Source organism: Tetrao urogallus (assembly GCF_951394365.1).
Source record: "Tetrao urogallus genome assembly, chromosome: 1".
Taxonomy (NCBI): Eukaryota; Metazoa; Chordata; class Aves; order Galliformes; family Phasianidae; genus Tetrao; species Tetrao urogallus.
In genome coordinates this window covers 27,229,063-27,245,479 of record NC_136813.1, presented here as the reverse complement: position 1 = coordinate 27,245,479, position 16,417 = coordinate 27,229,063, and the positions used below count along the sequence as shown (strand labels likewise).

General features: G+C 39.2%; 1 protein-coding gene across 1 annotated transcript in view; it reads left to right on the top strand.

Moving 5' to 3' along the window:
• Window positions 1-16,417, top strand: part of FNDC3A (fibronectin type III domain containing 3A) — a gene marked incomplete at both ends in the record, with an annotated part of 96,178 nt that overhangs the window by 58,353 nt on the left and 21,408 nt on the right. The window contains 7 exons of the mRNA XM_079540688.1: window positions 5,675-5,832; window positions 7,020-7,079; window positions 9,016-9,154; window positions 9,788-9,841; window positions 10,440-10,564; window positions 14,114-14,288; window positions 14,963-15,049. Of these exons, the coding sequence (XP_079396814.1) occupies window positions 5,675-5,832; window positions 7,020-7,079; window positions 9,016-9,154; window positions 9,788-9,841; window positions 10,440-10,564; window positions 14,114-14,288; window positions 14,963-15,049 (798 nt within the window). The remainder of the gene's footprint in view (window positions 1-5,674; window positions 5,833-7,019; window positions 7,080-9,015; window positions 9,155-9,787; window positions 9,842-10,439; window positions 10,565-14,113; window positions 14,289-14,962; window positions 15,050-16,417) is intronic.

Genomic DNA, 16,417 nt, shown 5'->3' with positions numbered 1-16,417 from the left:
GAGACCAGAACTGGTGGAGGAGCAATAACAAGAATTTTTGGAGAGTAAAATGGGACTGGAAAGAAAGTTTATGAAGAATAAGGTGTGAATGGAGAAAGAAAGTGAAGAGCAGATACAGCTCTTGGCAAGGAGTACAGATCCAAAGGACAATCAAGGCTGAGGGATCCTAAAATAGATGAGGAATCTGACTTCAGAAATTGAGTCAAGAAGCGAATAGAATTGTGGGCGTGAACTATTGAAAGGACAGATGGCTTTTCTGTTTGTTATTTTTACAAGCAGATTGATAATGGAAGGGTTGTGGGAGTCTGAATGAGAGTGGAGGGGATGATGGGCAGTAGCAGGAGGTTGAAACTCCCTAAGAAGGATGAAGATCATAGAGTCGTAGAATAGCTTGGGTTGGAAGGGACCCCAAGGATGATTATGTTGCAACCCCCCTGCCACAGGGCCATCAACCTCCAGATGTGGCATTAGATCAGGCTGCCCAGAGCCCCATCTGACACCTTCAGGAACGGAGCATCCACAGCCTCTCTGGGCAGCCTGTTCCAGCAGCTCACCACTCTCTCTGTAAAGAGCTTAGATTTGTGAGACAGGGGCACCAGAATTTAAAAAGAAAAATAAAGGGAAGAAGAATTGTATGGAATAAATGAATGAGTACAGATTGGAATGAAGAACCAATGGTTAGGAACAAACTTCAAAAAGTTGCCAAAAAAAAAATCAGGAAAGGTTATGGCTGTGAGGAATGAACATAGGTCTGTATCTGCTAGCATTAAGTTTTGCCCAGGACCTGGGATGAAATCCAGCTTTCCTAAACCTCATCATCTTTCTGACAGCAGGAACTTGAGAAATACACCAGCAGAGGTTTTATTTTGCAGCCTGTTATCTCGGTGCCCAGCTGTGCATTTAATCTTCATACATGACACTAAATGCCAGTTGCTATCACTATGTTACATCAAGCAGTGGACACTTGTGCAAGACTTTTGCTTTTGAGTGTTACATTTTAGGAAGATATGCATCAAAATAGTGTCAGAAAAATTATATTCTATTTTCAAAGTGAAACAGAGAAGATTTTGTGTTAATGATGGACCGTTGATTACAATAGCTTTTTTTTTTTTTAACATGGTAACTTGCTGTTTTTTTCTGTATGGACCCTGCAGTTCATAGTACAAATAGATCTGCTTTGTTAAGGGATCTGGACTGTACAGGCTGTGTAAAGGGACTGGTGCCTTAGACCCCTTTTGACTGTTGATCACAAGAGTCTCTTAGAAAAGCTCGTGCCTAGTCCAACCACATCAAAATGGATCAGAAGCAAATTTTACTGCAGGGTTAACTTACTGTAAGATAGTGCTAGCCCTTGGGCACACAAGGCAACAGTGTTCTCAGTAGCCCTCACATCATGGGTGTGAGCTGTGACCTTAGCTCCCAAAGAATGTGGATGATGCTTTCTATCCTGACTGAAGTGAAGGGCCTAGTTTTCTAGAAAACATATATGCACAGTCTTCTGCCCAGTGGTCAGGGCATACAGGATGCCATCCAAGTCAGGAATGTCAGCAGTGACTGCATTGCCATAGGGAGTGACAGTTGAGCATGCTAGGGCAGTTAAGAGTGAGACAGTGAGAAGTGTATTAAACAAGTGTAACATCAGCAGTGCTGGCAGAGGACATAGAAAAAAAGCAGTAGTGTCCCAGCGCGTCTCTGTCTCGTTTCCTTTTGCTTCCTTCCACTCAGAATATTCATCCATCCATCCCCTATAGGAAAGCAGGACTAGTTTCACTGTTTCCCCCCCACCCATGACCCTTCTTGAATTTCACTGCATTCACTGCACAGCTGTGTGCCTGCAGGTGCTCTCTTTGCAGAAGACCTTTTAGCAGGAGATCACAGGCCTAGGCAGCAGTAATCTGCTACGAGCCAAAGAGCACACAAGCAAAAAGCCAGATTTGCAGCAATCACAGCAGTTTACTGTTTGTGAAGGCCAAGGACAGTTAGGGCTGTGCATAAGTGGAAGGCTAGCCAATGTTGCACCTAGGGGAATGCGATGAGATGAGAGGAAGGGAGATTGTATTCCGTACTCAGGCCTTGCATGATCAGAAGCAAGCCTCCCACAGTTTCTCCAAGGAAATACTGTCCTTGTCTCCCACAAGTGAACAGGGAGATTGTTTTTCTACACCTTCTGATTGTAGTTATCATCAGAAATATTTCTGTAGGTTTTTGATTAATGTTTTTCTCGTATATGGGGATTCTTGGTTTTCTTGATGCATCATAAGCTCCTATTTCCCTGTTGAACTTCAGTGCTAGCACAGGGAATACCAGGTACCAGCTGTGATGGCAGTCAGGTGATCAGATGTTCATGCAGGTTCTGCTCAGTACAGTGTCCACTGCATCATATCCTCCTTTAAGAGGCCTGGAGTGTTGGGCTTCCCCATGTCTCAGTGTGCTCCATGGTGAGTTTTTATTTAACGCATCTCTTGTCCGTCCTGTGCATTATGAGGCACATAAGCCTTGCTGCTTCCAGACTCCCATTGGATGTTTTTTTATGGACTATGTTGACTCCTCAGCATTCGAGCAGTCTGCACCAGCCATCATGTTCACTAAGCAAGTGGCAAAGGAAGTACAAGGGAACTGAAAAAATAAAGCAAAGTGAAGAATGGATATTTAATGAGAAGGGATAGTCACTCATGGTTTCTGGTTACATAGCATTATAAAGTGCTTGGGAGTACACACATGAGCTACAAAACGTAATGTTCTTTTAGAACATGATGCTGTTCACTTACCAGTTAAGTAGCTTGTGCAATCCAGCTGGCACATGTTAAAACTGCTCTTTTTTTTTTTTTTTTTTTAAACCAAATGGCACATCTTTAAAAAGGAGATTAACTTGTCCAAGTTGGACTTCAAATGAAGACATGCCCACCTCAATTTCCTCGATGTTAGGGTCCAAGTATTACAATCTGCTTTTGAAGAAGCACAGAATGTTCAGAGCTGCAGCCAAAATCAACTGCAGTTGCTTGAATAAGTACACAAAGTAATTAGTAACATAACGTTTTTCAAATTTACTCCTGAGTGTCTCAGATTGGGCACCTAAGAGTAGTGAATTCTTCTGATTTTAATCTTTGTTCTTCAAAAATACTTTTTCCCTCCACATATCACAGAGATAACTGAAAATATGCTGGTGTTCTGCCCTTGAGAGGTGATGGGATTTTCTGAAACTCTTAAGTGATTAGTTCCCATACTAAAGCTCTGGCTAGTGTGAAAAAGTCAAGTATTGGGATATTTCTGATCATCAGGTATAAAGGACAATATCGAATAATTGCTTAATGAAGTAGTTAGTAAATGACTGTCACAGCTTGAGCAGTTTTCTCCCAGATCCTCAGGTATATAGCCCTTACACTTATTTCTTAAGTAGCTCACTCCCCAGTGCTCTTCAGCATTGCTTGGTAGTTAGGTTTGGCTTCTTGCCACTGCTTGGTTTAACACGAGTGTACATCACAGAAGGGAACCAGTATGTGACCACCTGGTTTAAAGTTGACCATCCAGTTTCACTGGGCACCATCAACTGGACCCAGTGCCTTTGCTGCAAGCTGTTCATTTTCTAGTCCAGCTACAGTGTTATATGGGGTGAGTATGGATTTCTGCCTCACTGCAAAAACAAGGTAGAAATAACTGTTGAATGCTTTCTTTCACAACTTTAACTTGTACATCCAGCAGAAATAGAACAGTGCCTGACTTGGAGCTTTCCTAATAGATTTCTTAAAATATCTTCTGTCTTTAATCCTGTTAGCTGTTTTTATTTCACTGAATCTCTTCCTTTATAAATTCTAATAAATTGTAGCTTATTTACAGTGTTTTCGTCCTTTTTCCCTATGTGCACATATGTATATGTGTAGGTACAAAAAAATTGATAGAAGCTTTCTTTTTTAATATATACGCTGCTGCTTTTTATGCTTTAAGATATCCTTAATTCCCAATTTATTGTAGAATCATAGAATGGCCTGGGTTGAAAAGGACCACAATGCTCATCCAGTTTCAACCCCCTGCTATGTGCAGGGTCACCAACCAGCAGACCAGGCTGCCCAGAGCCACATCCAGCCTGGCCTTGAATGCCTCCAGGGATGGGGCATCCACAGCCTCCTTGGGCAACCTGTTCCAGTGCCTCACCACCCTCTGGGTGAAAAACTTCCTCCTGAATTCTGCAAATACTTTTTACTTTGCATTTCTGTTCATGCTGAATTACACTGGCTGTTGCATTTTAAACTTTGGCAAATTGGCCACAGCAAAGCTTCAGATCTTCATAGCATTGTTCAGTCTCATACCCTGTTTACACAAAGTAAAACAACCAGAACAACCTACATGGTCACTGATTTTTAGCTTGGTGCATAATATAGTTTCACTGTGTTATAGTTACTGGGTGCAAAGTTGTCATCTATTGTTTTAGATGTCTTACAGAAGTTCTGTCTGTTTTCAGTTGACCAGCAAATATTTGCCTTGGGTGAATAACTCAGGGTAACAACTTTTCTTCCAGAGACTTAAGAACAGGATTACATATTCTTTCTTGCCTTTTGTTGCAGTAAAAGAGATTTCCACTGTGCTCCTTGTTTAATTTCACTAGTCTAAGTTCTGTGAGTTGAATGTTGTCTTTGATGTACCAGTGTTGCCTTTGGTGTCCCACTCTCTTAACCCTCTCTAGTGAACAGCTGAAACTTGTAATGCTTGAATATTCCAATAAGACATAATGCCAGCTTTCATTCATACCAACCTGACTTACTCTGTGTAAAAGACATACTAGAGTGTACAAAGAGAAATGTGATCTATAAAGTGTATAAGACAGTTTGGCACTGGTAAAGCATTACATCAAGTATTATAATTCTGGGCAAAGCATCGAAGGTAATAGAACAGAAGTAAATAATCAAAGAGAAGGGTGAAAATGATGAGAGATTCAGACAAGTGAGGGGAGCCTTCAAGTGCATAAGAAAATTGCTGAAAGGAAGGGGAGATCTGATGTTCAAATCCAGCAGCTAAGGCAAGTAGACTTAACTGATAGAAAAAGAGATACTACCTGGAAATTAGGAATAAAGTTTATCTGATGCCAGTAACCCAGTTTCTCTGTTTCAATCTTGAAGTTGACTCATTTGGGTTGAGAGCACCAGTTGTGAGAACGGTATTTTGATTCTCAGACTCTGGTAATAGATTTCCAAAAGCAACTATTCAAAATATATCATCTTACATATATAATTATATGACAGTGATACTGTGAAACTAGTCATTTCGTGTGATGTGTTGCCAGTTCTTTTGAAATGAATGGGAATAGTAGGCAGGTGCAGCACACAAACTGCATCCTGGGCATCCTGTTCCTGTGCCGAACCTCTGTAGCCCACTAGGTGGCATTCGTTACTTTGCAATCAGCCCTAGGGTAACAAGTTTTCTCGTTTCCAGCTTGATTTCACAGAATCACAGAAAGATTAAGGTTGGAAAAGACCTCTAAGATCATGTGGTCCAACCGTTAGCCCGTTCCCACCATGCCCACTATGTCCCTCCGTACCACATCTACATTTTGTCTGTAAAAACTAATCAGTAGCTCATACATCAGTATAAATACTCTGATTTGCTAATGATGCATAGTTTTCTTCTCTTTATACACAATAGCATTTAAGTGGCAGAAGTCTCAAAAATTATATTTCTCCAGGTGTCAGACATTCAGGCAAGAACAGCACTGCTTATGTGGTCACCTCCATCCATTGATGTCGGAGAAGACACTGACAAGAGTAACATACCAGGGGTTTATACTTACGAAGTGATGATTTCAAATACCGGGAAAGATGGAAAATACAAAACTGTATATATGTAGGTGTTCATTTTCTTTATTTTGTTGCTGCTGCATTTAGTTGTGTGGCTTAAAATCTCATTCAAATCTGCTTGTTGTTTGGAGATTTAAGTAATTAGCAGCTTGGTGCAACATCTCTTTTTGAAACAAGGTCTTTTTTCAGTTGAAATGGCTGTTTCATTACCAAAGTCTATATTAATAATTAGAATATGAAGACCGTTAGATGTTGAGCTTGTTTTAATATTGCTTAGCTGTACTGACATCAGCTACAGCAGAAATCTCAGCTTTTCAAGTAGTAAAGTACACAAATAGTGACAGATGCAAATTTTGCATGTGTTTATTTACTCCTGTACTTGTCTCTCCTCCCAATAAGGGTATTCCTCCTTTCTGCTTGGCAAGAGACTGTTACTTTACGAAATAAAGTAGATTCTTGCATAACACAACTCTAGCAGCATTGAAAGAAGCTAAATTCTCAAGCTGTTTAATTTGTAATACAGTCGTTTTTAATTGTTTTTTTTTTCCCTGCAATTTGAAGAAATTTAGCAGTAAAATTAATCATTAAAGATATAGAGCTATCTAATAATGACAAATGTTTGTATTTTGTGAGTTTATATTAGTCATCTTCCATGAATTTCTTAGGAGCAGCTCATGAATCACAAGTTGAATATCCCTGCCTTAGAAACTAGATGAAAAGAGCTTTTCAAACCTGGGCTGATTCAGTAAAAGCAGAGTAATTGATGTTTCATAGGTGCCTTTTCTGCTTACTAGGCTCTAAAAAGTAGGTGTATGCAATCATATACAGTTTTAGGTAATCATGTTTGTAAGGCTGAAGAGTTAGAAATATCCATGTTTCTACAGGTCCCAGTTCTTTTGTACTTTTTTTCTAATAACATACACATGCACACACTGCAGCATGTCAGCTGCTACAACCGAGTAAGGAAGAAGGTGATTCTTATTTAAAAACAAAAAAGGCAAAAACAAAAAAAACAAAAAACAAAAACAAAAAAAAAACAGAAACAAAGCAAGGGAAGCCTGTAAGATTGCAAGGTTAATGTGTCTTCATTTTAGCACACTTAGCAACAGAAACAATCTACTGACAAATACGTTCCTTTCAAGGAATGTTAGGTAGATGGGTTAGATATGTGCCTTTTTATAAATGCATGTGATTCTAAAATGATCTCTTTAACAAAATCATACTTCTTTTCAGTGGAGAAGAAAATAAAGTTACTGTAAGTGATCTCAGGCCAGCAACCGATTACCATGCAAAGTGAGTATCTGCCTTTTCTGATAACTAAATTCAGTGGGAACATTTCAAAAGTTTCACTATACATCATCTGTACATTTGATTGCAAAAACCTTCAGAAATTGTCTTTATCTTGGTACCCTCCTTTGAGTCACAGTGGTAGTTGAAATACTGCCATTTTTAAGTCAGCCTTTTTTGTTCAGTTCATCACATAAACAATTTTGGAAAGCATTTTTTGCTACGTCAGCCAATATCTGTGCTCGTCACTTCATGCCAGTGCAGTGATCTTTGTATTTCCTTTGAGCCATGCACCAATGGTGCTTCTTTTATGCCATTTCCTCACAAGTACTAGAGGTGCCTTGCACGAGAATGTTCTTCCTACTGGCTGCTTCATGCCACTTTCTCCTTGTTCCAGCAGGCCAGTCTGGAAAATCCCAAGACTTTTGTGCTCAGAAGCCATTTAGAGGCAGCTGGTAGGAAGGAAAGGGTGCATAAGGATGTGAGTCAGAAATGAGCCTCTTTCCACGTGCAATGGAGAGGAGAAGGATTTCAGTTATGGAGTACTCTTGTGATTCCCATTTGCTCAAAAGGGAGTGCTAAGTTCTGGGTCCTCAGTATGAGGGACTGTGCACCTTCTAGTGCCTTTTCCAGGGTTTTGTCCATTACCAAACTGAAAGCCAAACAAGGCTTTCTGTTAATCCCACCCTTCTCGTTCATGGTGTGCCACTGTGTTCAGGAGAAGGATGAGTGGTAAATTGACTAGACTCTTTCATATGCAAGTGTTTCTCTGTGATTTTGTTATTATTTCTATTAATGTTTAAGCACTTTATCCAATTACATTTAAGTTGAAAATGTGTGGAGCTTAGAGGTCATAGTCCAGGACATTTTTTCCCTGTGAATGGCCTTTTCTACCTGGTTGTGTTCAGATTCCAGATTTGATTTTATTTGTTTCTGGTCGTTAGAGGATTCACGTGATTAGATGACTTAGCCATCTAAGTTCTTCCTGAAGTAGTAATTAGAATTCTGCCAGTCTGAACATTACTAAAAAGGAAGATGAGAAAGATTGAACTATGAAGATTATGGACAAATTTGGTATCTGCCACTGTTTTTAAAGACAAATAACTTTGTGTGCAACGTTAGTCACTGTTAGATGTTTTGGTCTCCATGCTCATGTATTCTGCAGTGTCACATTTCCCATGACTTGCTGTTTGTGCTTCATAAGCAGGTGACACAGGTCTCACACGTTACAGTGATCAGAGGAAAGGGGTTTTTTGTTTGTTGGTTGGTTTGGTTTTTTGTTTTTGTATTTCAAAGAAACAAATGAATTAGAAGAAAGTAATGTGTGGATTCACCCAAGGAAGAAACAAGGCATAGCTATGCATCTGCTAGGAAAAGGAGGAGGGTGGGAGGAGACTAGGAAATAATCTTTTACTTCATTTTGGAGAAGGGCTGTGAGCAAAGCAAACCATTCCTCTTTGAGGCAGAGGCAACAATTCATTCTTCAGAAATACAAGAAGAGCTTGTGCAGAGCCTTCCTAAAGGAAAGAACAGAGTGAAACAACTCAGTAAGCTCTACTGAATGCAAAAGATAGTCTGAAAGTACCTTAACAGCTTCATTGTGCCTATCTCACAAAAGCATTTGCAGAATAATTATCTGTATTATCAGTTCAAACAGCAGATAACAAGCCTGCAAGATGTTACCATCATTTCCTTATCAAAGTACAGCAAACAGTGAGCATATTTCAAATATAATTGTGAAGATCCAAAGTAAAGGAGTCTTCTTTTACATTACTTCTGTCAACCAAGATGTTTACACCAGTTAAATTACATATGTATATAAAAGAAATCTATTACGTAAGGAGATAGAAGGCAGTGACGTAATTCTGAATACTCAGTTTTCTTTGGAAATTTTATACACAGATTTTGCAGTAAAACATTTCTGACTCTTTTTCACACTTAGAGTCCAAGTGGAATGCAACTGTGTAAAGGGGAGTCCTTCAGAAGCAGAGAGTTTTACCACAATGAGTTGTGAACCTGATGCTCCAAATCTGCCCAGGATAACTAATCGGACCAAAAATTCTCTTACTTTGCAGTGGAAGGTAAGAACTGCTGAAGTCCTTTAAAGCAGGCACTTACAACTCTTCATCAGTTTCAGATTTGTGAATAAAATGCCAGTTTGTTGAAACAGAATTTTTTTGCCAGTCATAACTACTTTCAACCACTGTTCTGGGTCTTAGGTATGTATATCAGATTAAATGCAGACTTCATTAAAAAGAAAAAACTTCCCAGAAAAGCCAGGAGCCTTTGTAATTAAAGTTAATGAGTTTGAACAAGAGACACTGGTTTGTGTTCTGGTCCCCTCCTTTACTGAAGAACCAATTTCTCCCTCTATTACTAAAAATAGACTTATTTGTGCAAACCAAATGGAGTGTCTTGGAAAGACTGAGAATTGAACAGACCTACAGTCTAGCTGCTTAGAAAAATTCTGTGTATTTTACACTGCTGCCAGAATACTTTATCAAAGTCTAAATGAAGAAAAAGAAAGAAAAAAAAAAAAGCATGCTCTGGATGGAAACAGAACAAGGACCGTCTTTGGCAAGTGAAACAGTCATATGAAGGAAACATCATTTTGCCCCCCACTGGTGGTGTCATGAACTGATACACACACGGGTCTTTCCTAAAGTGATATTGTATCCAATTACAGCTCAAGTTTCTGTTTTTTCTTGTTGCAGGCATCTTGTGATAATGGTTCTAAAATCCACAGTTACCTTTTAGAATGGGATGAAGTAAGCAATTTATTCTAATTTTCTTTTGGTGGCTTTCCAAAGTAGCTGTATGTGACTGTGCACATCAGTTATGTCACAATGATGGCTTATGTAGGCACATGAGAAATAAGTCCTGCAGCAAGCGTGAAATCCTGGTTACTGCCCAATTTTCTTCTTAGGATATGTAAAATGTCAGATGTTTCTTAGTTACATGATTCTGCCACTTTTATGGTGGTTTTCTAGCCAATACTTCTCTCAAGAGTAGACAATAAATGATCACTTTACTATAACAGCCTTTCATTGGTAGAAAAGGGCTGGGTCAGCTCTGTCCCCATGAACATCTGCAGCTCCTACCCAGAAGCTTTCCCAAAAGGGAGATTGCTGAGCTGTATTGTACTGCTTTCTCCTTCCAGCCCCTTGGAGCTGGGAAATGGAACACAATTTTAAAAGCCTCTAATTTCATACATATGCAAAAGTTTTATATAAAGTCACACTGTGTGAGGGATTTTTTAGTCATCTACACTACAAAAAATGAGTTTACTTCATGTATGTGTGTTGCTTTAATTGATGGACACATATTTAATAGGGTGAATAATGTGATTAATTTATTTCTTTTTAGGGAAAAGGAAATGGAGAGTTTTGCCAGTGTTATTATGGCCAACAGAAGCAGTATAGGATTACTAAACTATCACCAGCAATGGGGTACACCTTTAGACTAGCGGCCAAAAATGACATGGGGATGAGGTAAATATTACTGTTGTATACATAAATACAGAATGCATTTGCATGCATATGTGTGCTTGCTTTGGAGAAAACATGATGGCATTTAAAGAAACAAGAGTTCTGTCCAACTAGGATTTTCTTAGTTAATTTACCATATGTGATTGGATTATTCAGTTTGCAGCTTACACGTGTACTGTGAATCCCTTGACCTTGCTTGAGCAAGGGAGGTTGGACAAGGTGACCTCTGGAAATCCTTTCTAACTTCAGCTGTTTGGTGATTCCTGGCATCATCTGTTTTGTTCAGGCATTATGGCTGTGTTATTACTGCCATAACATTTGTACATACTTGGCATCTAAGTGCTACAGATCTCAGCCCCCCTTATAAGCAGCTATAGTTCAGCTACTCCTACCACTCGCCCTAATTTCTCAAACTGCCTTCTATAACCTTCATACACTACCTTTGTACACAAAGTGGTAGCACAAGTGTGGCACATACAGCCCAGCTGCTATCGCATGGAATCAGCTCAGGCTATGCTAGCTTTTAGTTTTAGTGTTTGTAGACTCACACTGACCTCCTCAGAAGGTTGCTACCTTGAACCTGCTCTTTACTGCTCTGATTTGCAGTAGAATTTTTCTTTAAGCACTGCTTTGCACTGACTCACAGATTCAATGAAATTGTGACTGTTGTGTCTGATGTAATACACACTTCTACTGAAATGTTGGTGGCTGTCATAAAAGATGAGTTACCCTGCCAGAGGGCCAGAATTGAATGGCTTTAGTGCTGCAGTTTGTACTGAAGTTGTGTGAGCAGAGATACCTTTTACTATTCCCTCTGGTTCTCAGACCTAAGGCATTTCTTGAAGCTGGTCTAACAGTTTGCCAGGGTTTAGCATTGTAGTAAAAACAGTATAAAGAGATGTCAGGAATTCTGCTGGAGCAGAGAGTAAGGCCATCGGAACCCGTGCTGCATCGTGTAGGCCTGTCTGTAGGATGCTGTGCTTTCCCCTATCCCATGGCCTGTGTATGTCCTTTTACCTAAGTCAGTTAGTCACAGTTACTGTGGGAAATGGGCAGAATATAATGTTACCATAGTGCTGAATTCTTTTGAGCTTCCAGAGCTTATTATAAATGCTTAGGATATGTGGTTATTATTTTTTATTTCTACTTTTCACAAGTTGCAGAGCACCAAACTTTATTTTTAATTTCTGAATAAATGACATCTGACTACAGCAGGGAATGTAAGTAAGAACTCAAAAATGCAAAACAAGAGTAATATGTTGTCAGGTTATGCTTACACTGCTGGATGCATTACCTCTTAGTAATGCTTTTTTTGGTCCTCTGGTGAAGTGATAAGGCTGGCTAATGCTGTCAGGACTAGTGCTCATTATCCCTAGAGAAGGCTGCCTGTGTCTACACCATGTCCTAGCACCTGGACCTTTAGATCCTATGAGATATAAAATCAAGGCTTCTCTAGCTGTGAGTGTACAATTGCCTTTTTTTTTTTTAATCAGTGTTTGAAATATTTTTAGCATTGTGCTACAGCTGACCAGAGCGGTGTTTTTGTAACACGGATTGCGTGTTGTGCATCCTTCAGTTGGCGCAAGGGAGCGCTGGAGGGAGCAGTGCCTGCTTGGACAGCATCAAAGCACAGTTTAAAACTAGGGAGCCAGACCCAAGGGTGTAATTCATGCTGGATAGAAGAAATCTTTTGCAGGCTGAATACGTGGAAGTTACAGCTGCCTCAGGAGGTCTCAGATGCTGGGAGGCTTTGGAGAGTACCCAGAGAATGTGTTGCATTCAGCATCTGTTCTTACGTCTTTCCTTAGGCTCCTGCTTTGGGCCACTGGCAATGGACTGTATAATGGGCTAAATTGACTTTCAGAGTGCTCCAACAGAGTCTTTCTTACGTTACTGCCTTCTGGAAAATGTTTCTGGAATGAAGTGTTCTCTGAGTTGCTCCTGGACTTGTCTTGATGAGATTTAAGTGCAGCTGTTCAAAAGAGAAGACAGGGAGTGAGATGACAGTTAAGCAGGGTCTGGTTCTCAAGTTCTCTTCCTGTTTCCCAGTTCCTTCCGATTGTAAAGGTATCCTCTAGGAGAACCCACACACATTAAATAAACACTACTGCTGTGTGATTCCAATGGATGTCAGAGTGCTTCAGAGATAAGGCTTTTTAAGGTGATTCAGATTTTTTCTTTCCTTGCATCTACTTGCGAAGTGCTTCAGTAGTTGTTTGTGAGTAGAGACAGGCTTAGCATCTGTCTAGCCTCTCTTCATTCTTTCTTAGCCCAACTATGTAGTGCTGGAACTTTTTTCTCCATGGGTAGATGGTAAGTATCACATCATTTTCATTTCAGAGAATTAATTCCTCATAACTTTTGGCAAGGAAAAAAAGAAAATACTATACCTCCTGCCTTCAAGCTTTCTCTTCCTTTGCACTTTTCCATTTCCTGCTTCACAGTGTATTTCACAATCTACATGCCCACACAGACTTTGTGTCTGTTTTGGATGCTGTCAGCATATTTGATAAGGCATTGTCTATGAGACATTTTTTTAAATGCCCGAAAGAATCCAGAGCAGACCAAAGTTTACAACCTGTGTGATATTATAACATAGTTTCAGTAAAAGAGAAAGTAGCATCAAGGTGTCTTTGCATTCTGACTTCTAGGAATGTCACATTTGGAGACACAAGGTCTTTAACTGGTTCTGTTATTCAAGCCACACAATGAGTTCAGTTTTCAGGGTTTCTTAATGCTCACTTCAGTGGTGTGTAGCTTTTAGATTAAAGTTATATATTTGACATTTGCTTCATACGGTTTACAAAAAAATTAGACAAGCTCTCAAGCCTACAAGTGTTTCTTCAGATGTGATGTAGAAGCAGCAAATTTCTGAATGAACTCCAGCTGAGAACAACTTGTTTTGTCACCTGTTTGTGTGATACACCCATGTACTGACTTCTGCATGCCTCCATTTCACCCTAGCTCTCTTTCTGTGACTTACCGAAGAGTCATCAGCTGAGGTTAAAAGCTGTGTTCAGAGACTGTCTGGTGTACATCCTACTTTCATGTTGCCAACTGTTAAAGCAACTGAACACTGAATAACAATACTGTTATTTTCTGAATCACTATAGAGACTGGTGCTTCAGAATATACTTGAAGCACATAACTTGCATTGGTTGCTGCCTGGGAAGCAAAGAGTAGTTTGAGGCCTTCCCATATATGTTTTTATATTTTCATGTTTTTATTTTGCATTGGCTTTAGCACACTGTTTTGCATAGAGCTCTACTGTTTTACAGAGATGACAATAGTAAAAGCAGAGCATTTTGCTTAGCAAAACATTGTAATTATGTCACATGCAGGAATCTTTCAATTATGAGTATGTTAACCTTGTTCAAATTGTTTATAACCAATAGATTTCTTGGGCAAGTTGAGTCATCTGCATGTACCAATTTCTGGTTGTGCACACATCCAAAAAACTGTCATAGCTGTGTTTAGTAAGAATGATGTTTTTCTAGATATCAGTTATTGTGTCTGGTTAGTTTTACATGCTGTCTGTTTTATTATACACAGTGGTTTTAGTGAAGAAGTCCTGTATCATACCTCAGGCACTGCCCCAACTACACCAGCAAGTCCTTTGCTGATTAATGCTGGAGTTACTTGGTTATCCCTACAGTGGACAAAACCCTCAGGAACACCGTCAGATGAAGGAATTTCATATATACTAGAGATGGAGGATGAGAACTCAGTAAGTTTAAAGTATTTTCTCTCAGTTTAAGAAAGAGACTATAGTGTGTGTTTGATACATCATTGTATTGAAGTGCAACAGTGATTATTTTTGCTAGAATATTCTACAGGGAACTGTGTTTTCTGAAATGAAACTAAAGAGTTGTCATTGCAGCGACCGCCTCACGTAGCTTTCTCCTTTCCATTGCAGCAGTAATTGTCATTAGTATTAAATCCCGATCCTGCAGAATAATGGACTACTTTTAACTTTGTAATTTTGCTCGTGAAAGTTCAGCTCTGTACGAATGGGTCAAAGTAATTGCATGATGAAGTGCAGTCCCTTTAGACGTTATTTCAGCATAAGCACCTTCGTTCTACCGCTGGAAAATGTTAGGTGTAATTTCTTCTGACACACTGCACTTTTCTTTTTCTTTTCTCCTCTTCAGAATTGGAGAACGATTAATTCATTTCCTCCCTCACCCCACCCTTATTTTTATACTTTGCTTTCATATACAGCACATACACGTGGTAGAAATAAAATATCTTGTGTTTACACAATGATGTTACACTTAATTACTTTGTCAGAGAAACATAAAACAATTACACTCTAAGATGCAGTAATTTATTTATATGAACGATATTATAGAATCTGGTTGACAGACGTAATGTTTCAAGTAATCCCCTTTGATTCTGCAGGGATATGGTTTCAAGCCAAAATACGATGGCGACGATCTTACCTACACAGTGAAGAATTTGAGGCGTAGTACGAAATACAAGTTTAGGGTAAGATTTTTCACATATGTGGGTTTTGGATGGCTTCCTCTGGCTGTTTGGGTCTCTTGGAACTCGAGTTTGACTTGTTGACTTAAGGGAAACTAAATTTGAAGGGAAACCAGTCTCTCTCCTAAAACTATCATCTCATTGCTTTATTGGTCATTTCTGTAGAAGTTTATGAACCTCTGAAAGGGCATAGCACCATTGCAGGCATCTTGAAATGTGTCATTCTTGCTCATTACTCCACGTTTGTAACAGCTGCAGAGCTTTTTGGTTGCTTTTTGGCTTCTCTGTCACACAGATACTATTACTTAGTTCTTTGCTAGATAGAAAACATCCCAAACTCTTAGGATAAGGAGCAACTTTGATTTTTTTTTTTTTTAATGTATCAGTGCTATGCAGTGATTGAACCCAAGTGAGTAAATCACTCATATTACTGTGATGCTGAGTCCATTCCTACGTTTTGAAGGTCTTAACTTGCTAGTTCAGGATCGATCAAGTCACACTTGAACAGTTGCATGGCTTTTGGAGCAAAGCTAATGTGTGTCCCATAGTATGAAGCAGAATCAGAATGGTCTCCAGTCTATTAAGGAAAAAAAATGTCCATAGTTGTTTTCTTGCATACATCTGAATGACTATTTCATAAGCAAGAATTGGAGCTGCTTTAGAACAGCATCTTTTACCAATGTGAGAGGGAGAAATCCGGCACTTGCTGTGTTTGTTTTGAGTCTAATACTTTAAGTACTCCTTTTGAAATTACAGCAAGTATTTTACAGTTCTGAATATTACTACTTCATAGAATCATAGAATGGCCTGGGTTGAAAAGGACCACAAAGATCATTTCATTTCAACCCCCCTGCTATGTGCAGGGTTGCCAAGCACTAGGCAAGGCTCCCAGAGCAACATCCAGCCTGGCCTTGAATGCCTTCAGACTTTTTCAGAAGTGGAAAAGATTGCAGTAGGCATTCATCTTATGGTACATATCCATAATTTAATGCTTATGTGACTTAAATTTTACAGTATATTTTTAAGATGGTGCCACTGTTCAGGTTATACATGTATTTAAACTGAAAAGCAATATGGTTTTCCTTTGAAAGTAGCCCTGTATGTTAATGGCATACATTATTAGTAAGCACGTGGTTAACTTCAGCATCCCAAGTTTGTCATTAAAATAAAGAACCAACATTTATACTACGGTTTTCATAACAGAACTGTTACCAGAAGTCTGCTCACTTTCATAGGGCATAAAGGAGAAACAAATTGTGCGCTAATCAGGTCTTTAATTTTTATTATACAGGAGAAAGACTTAATTAGTAGTAATATTCCTTAAGGCTTTTGAAAGAAACTTTGTAACCATTGGAAACCTTATTACGATAT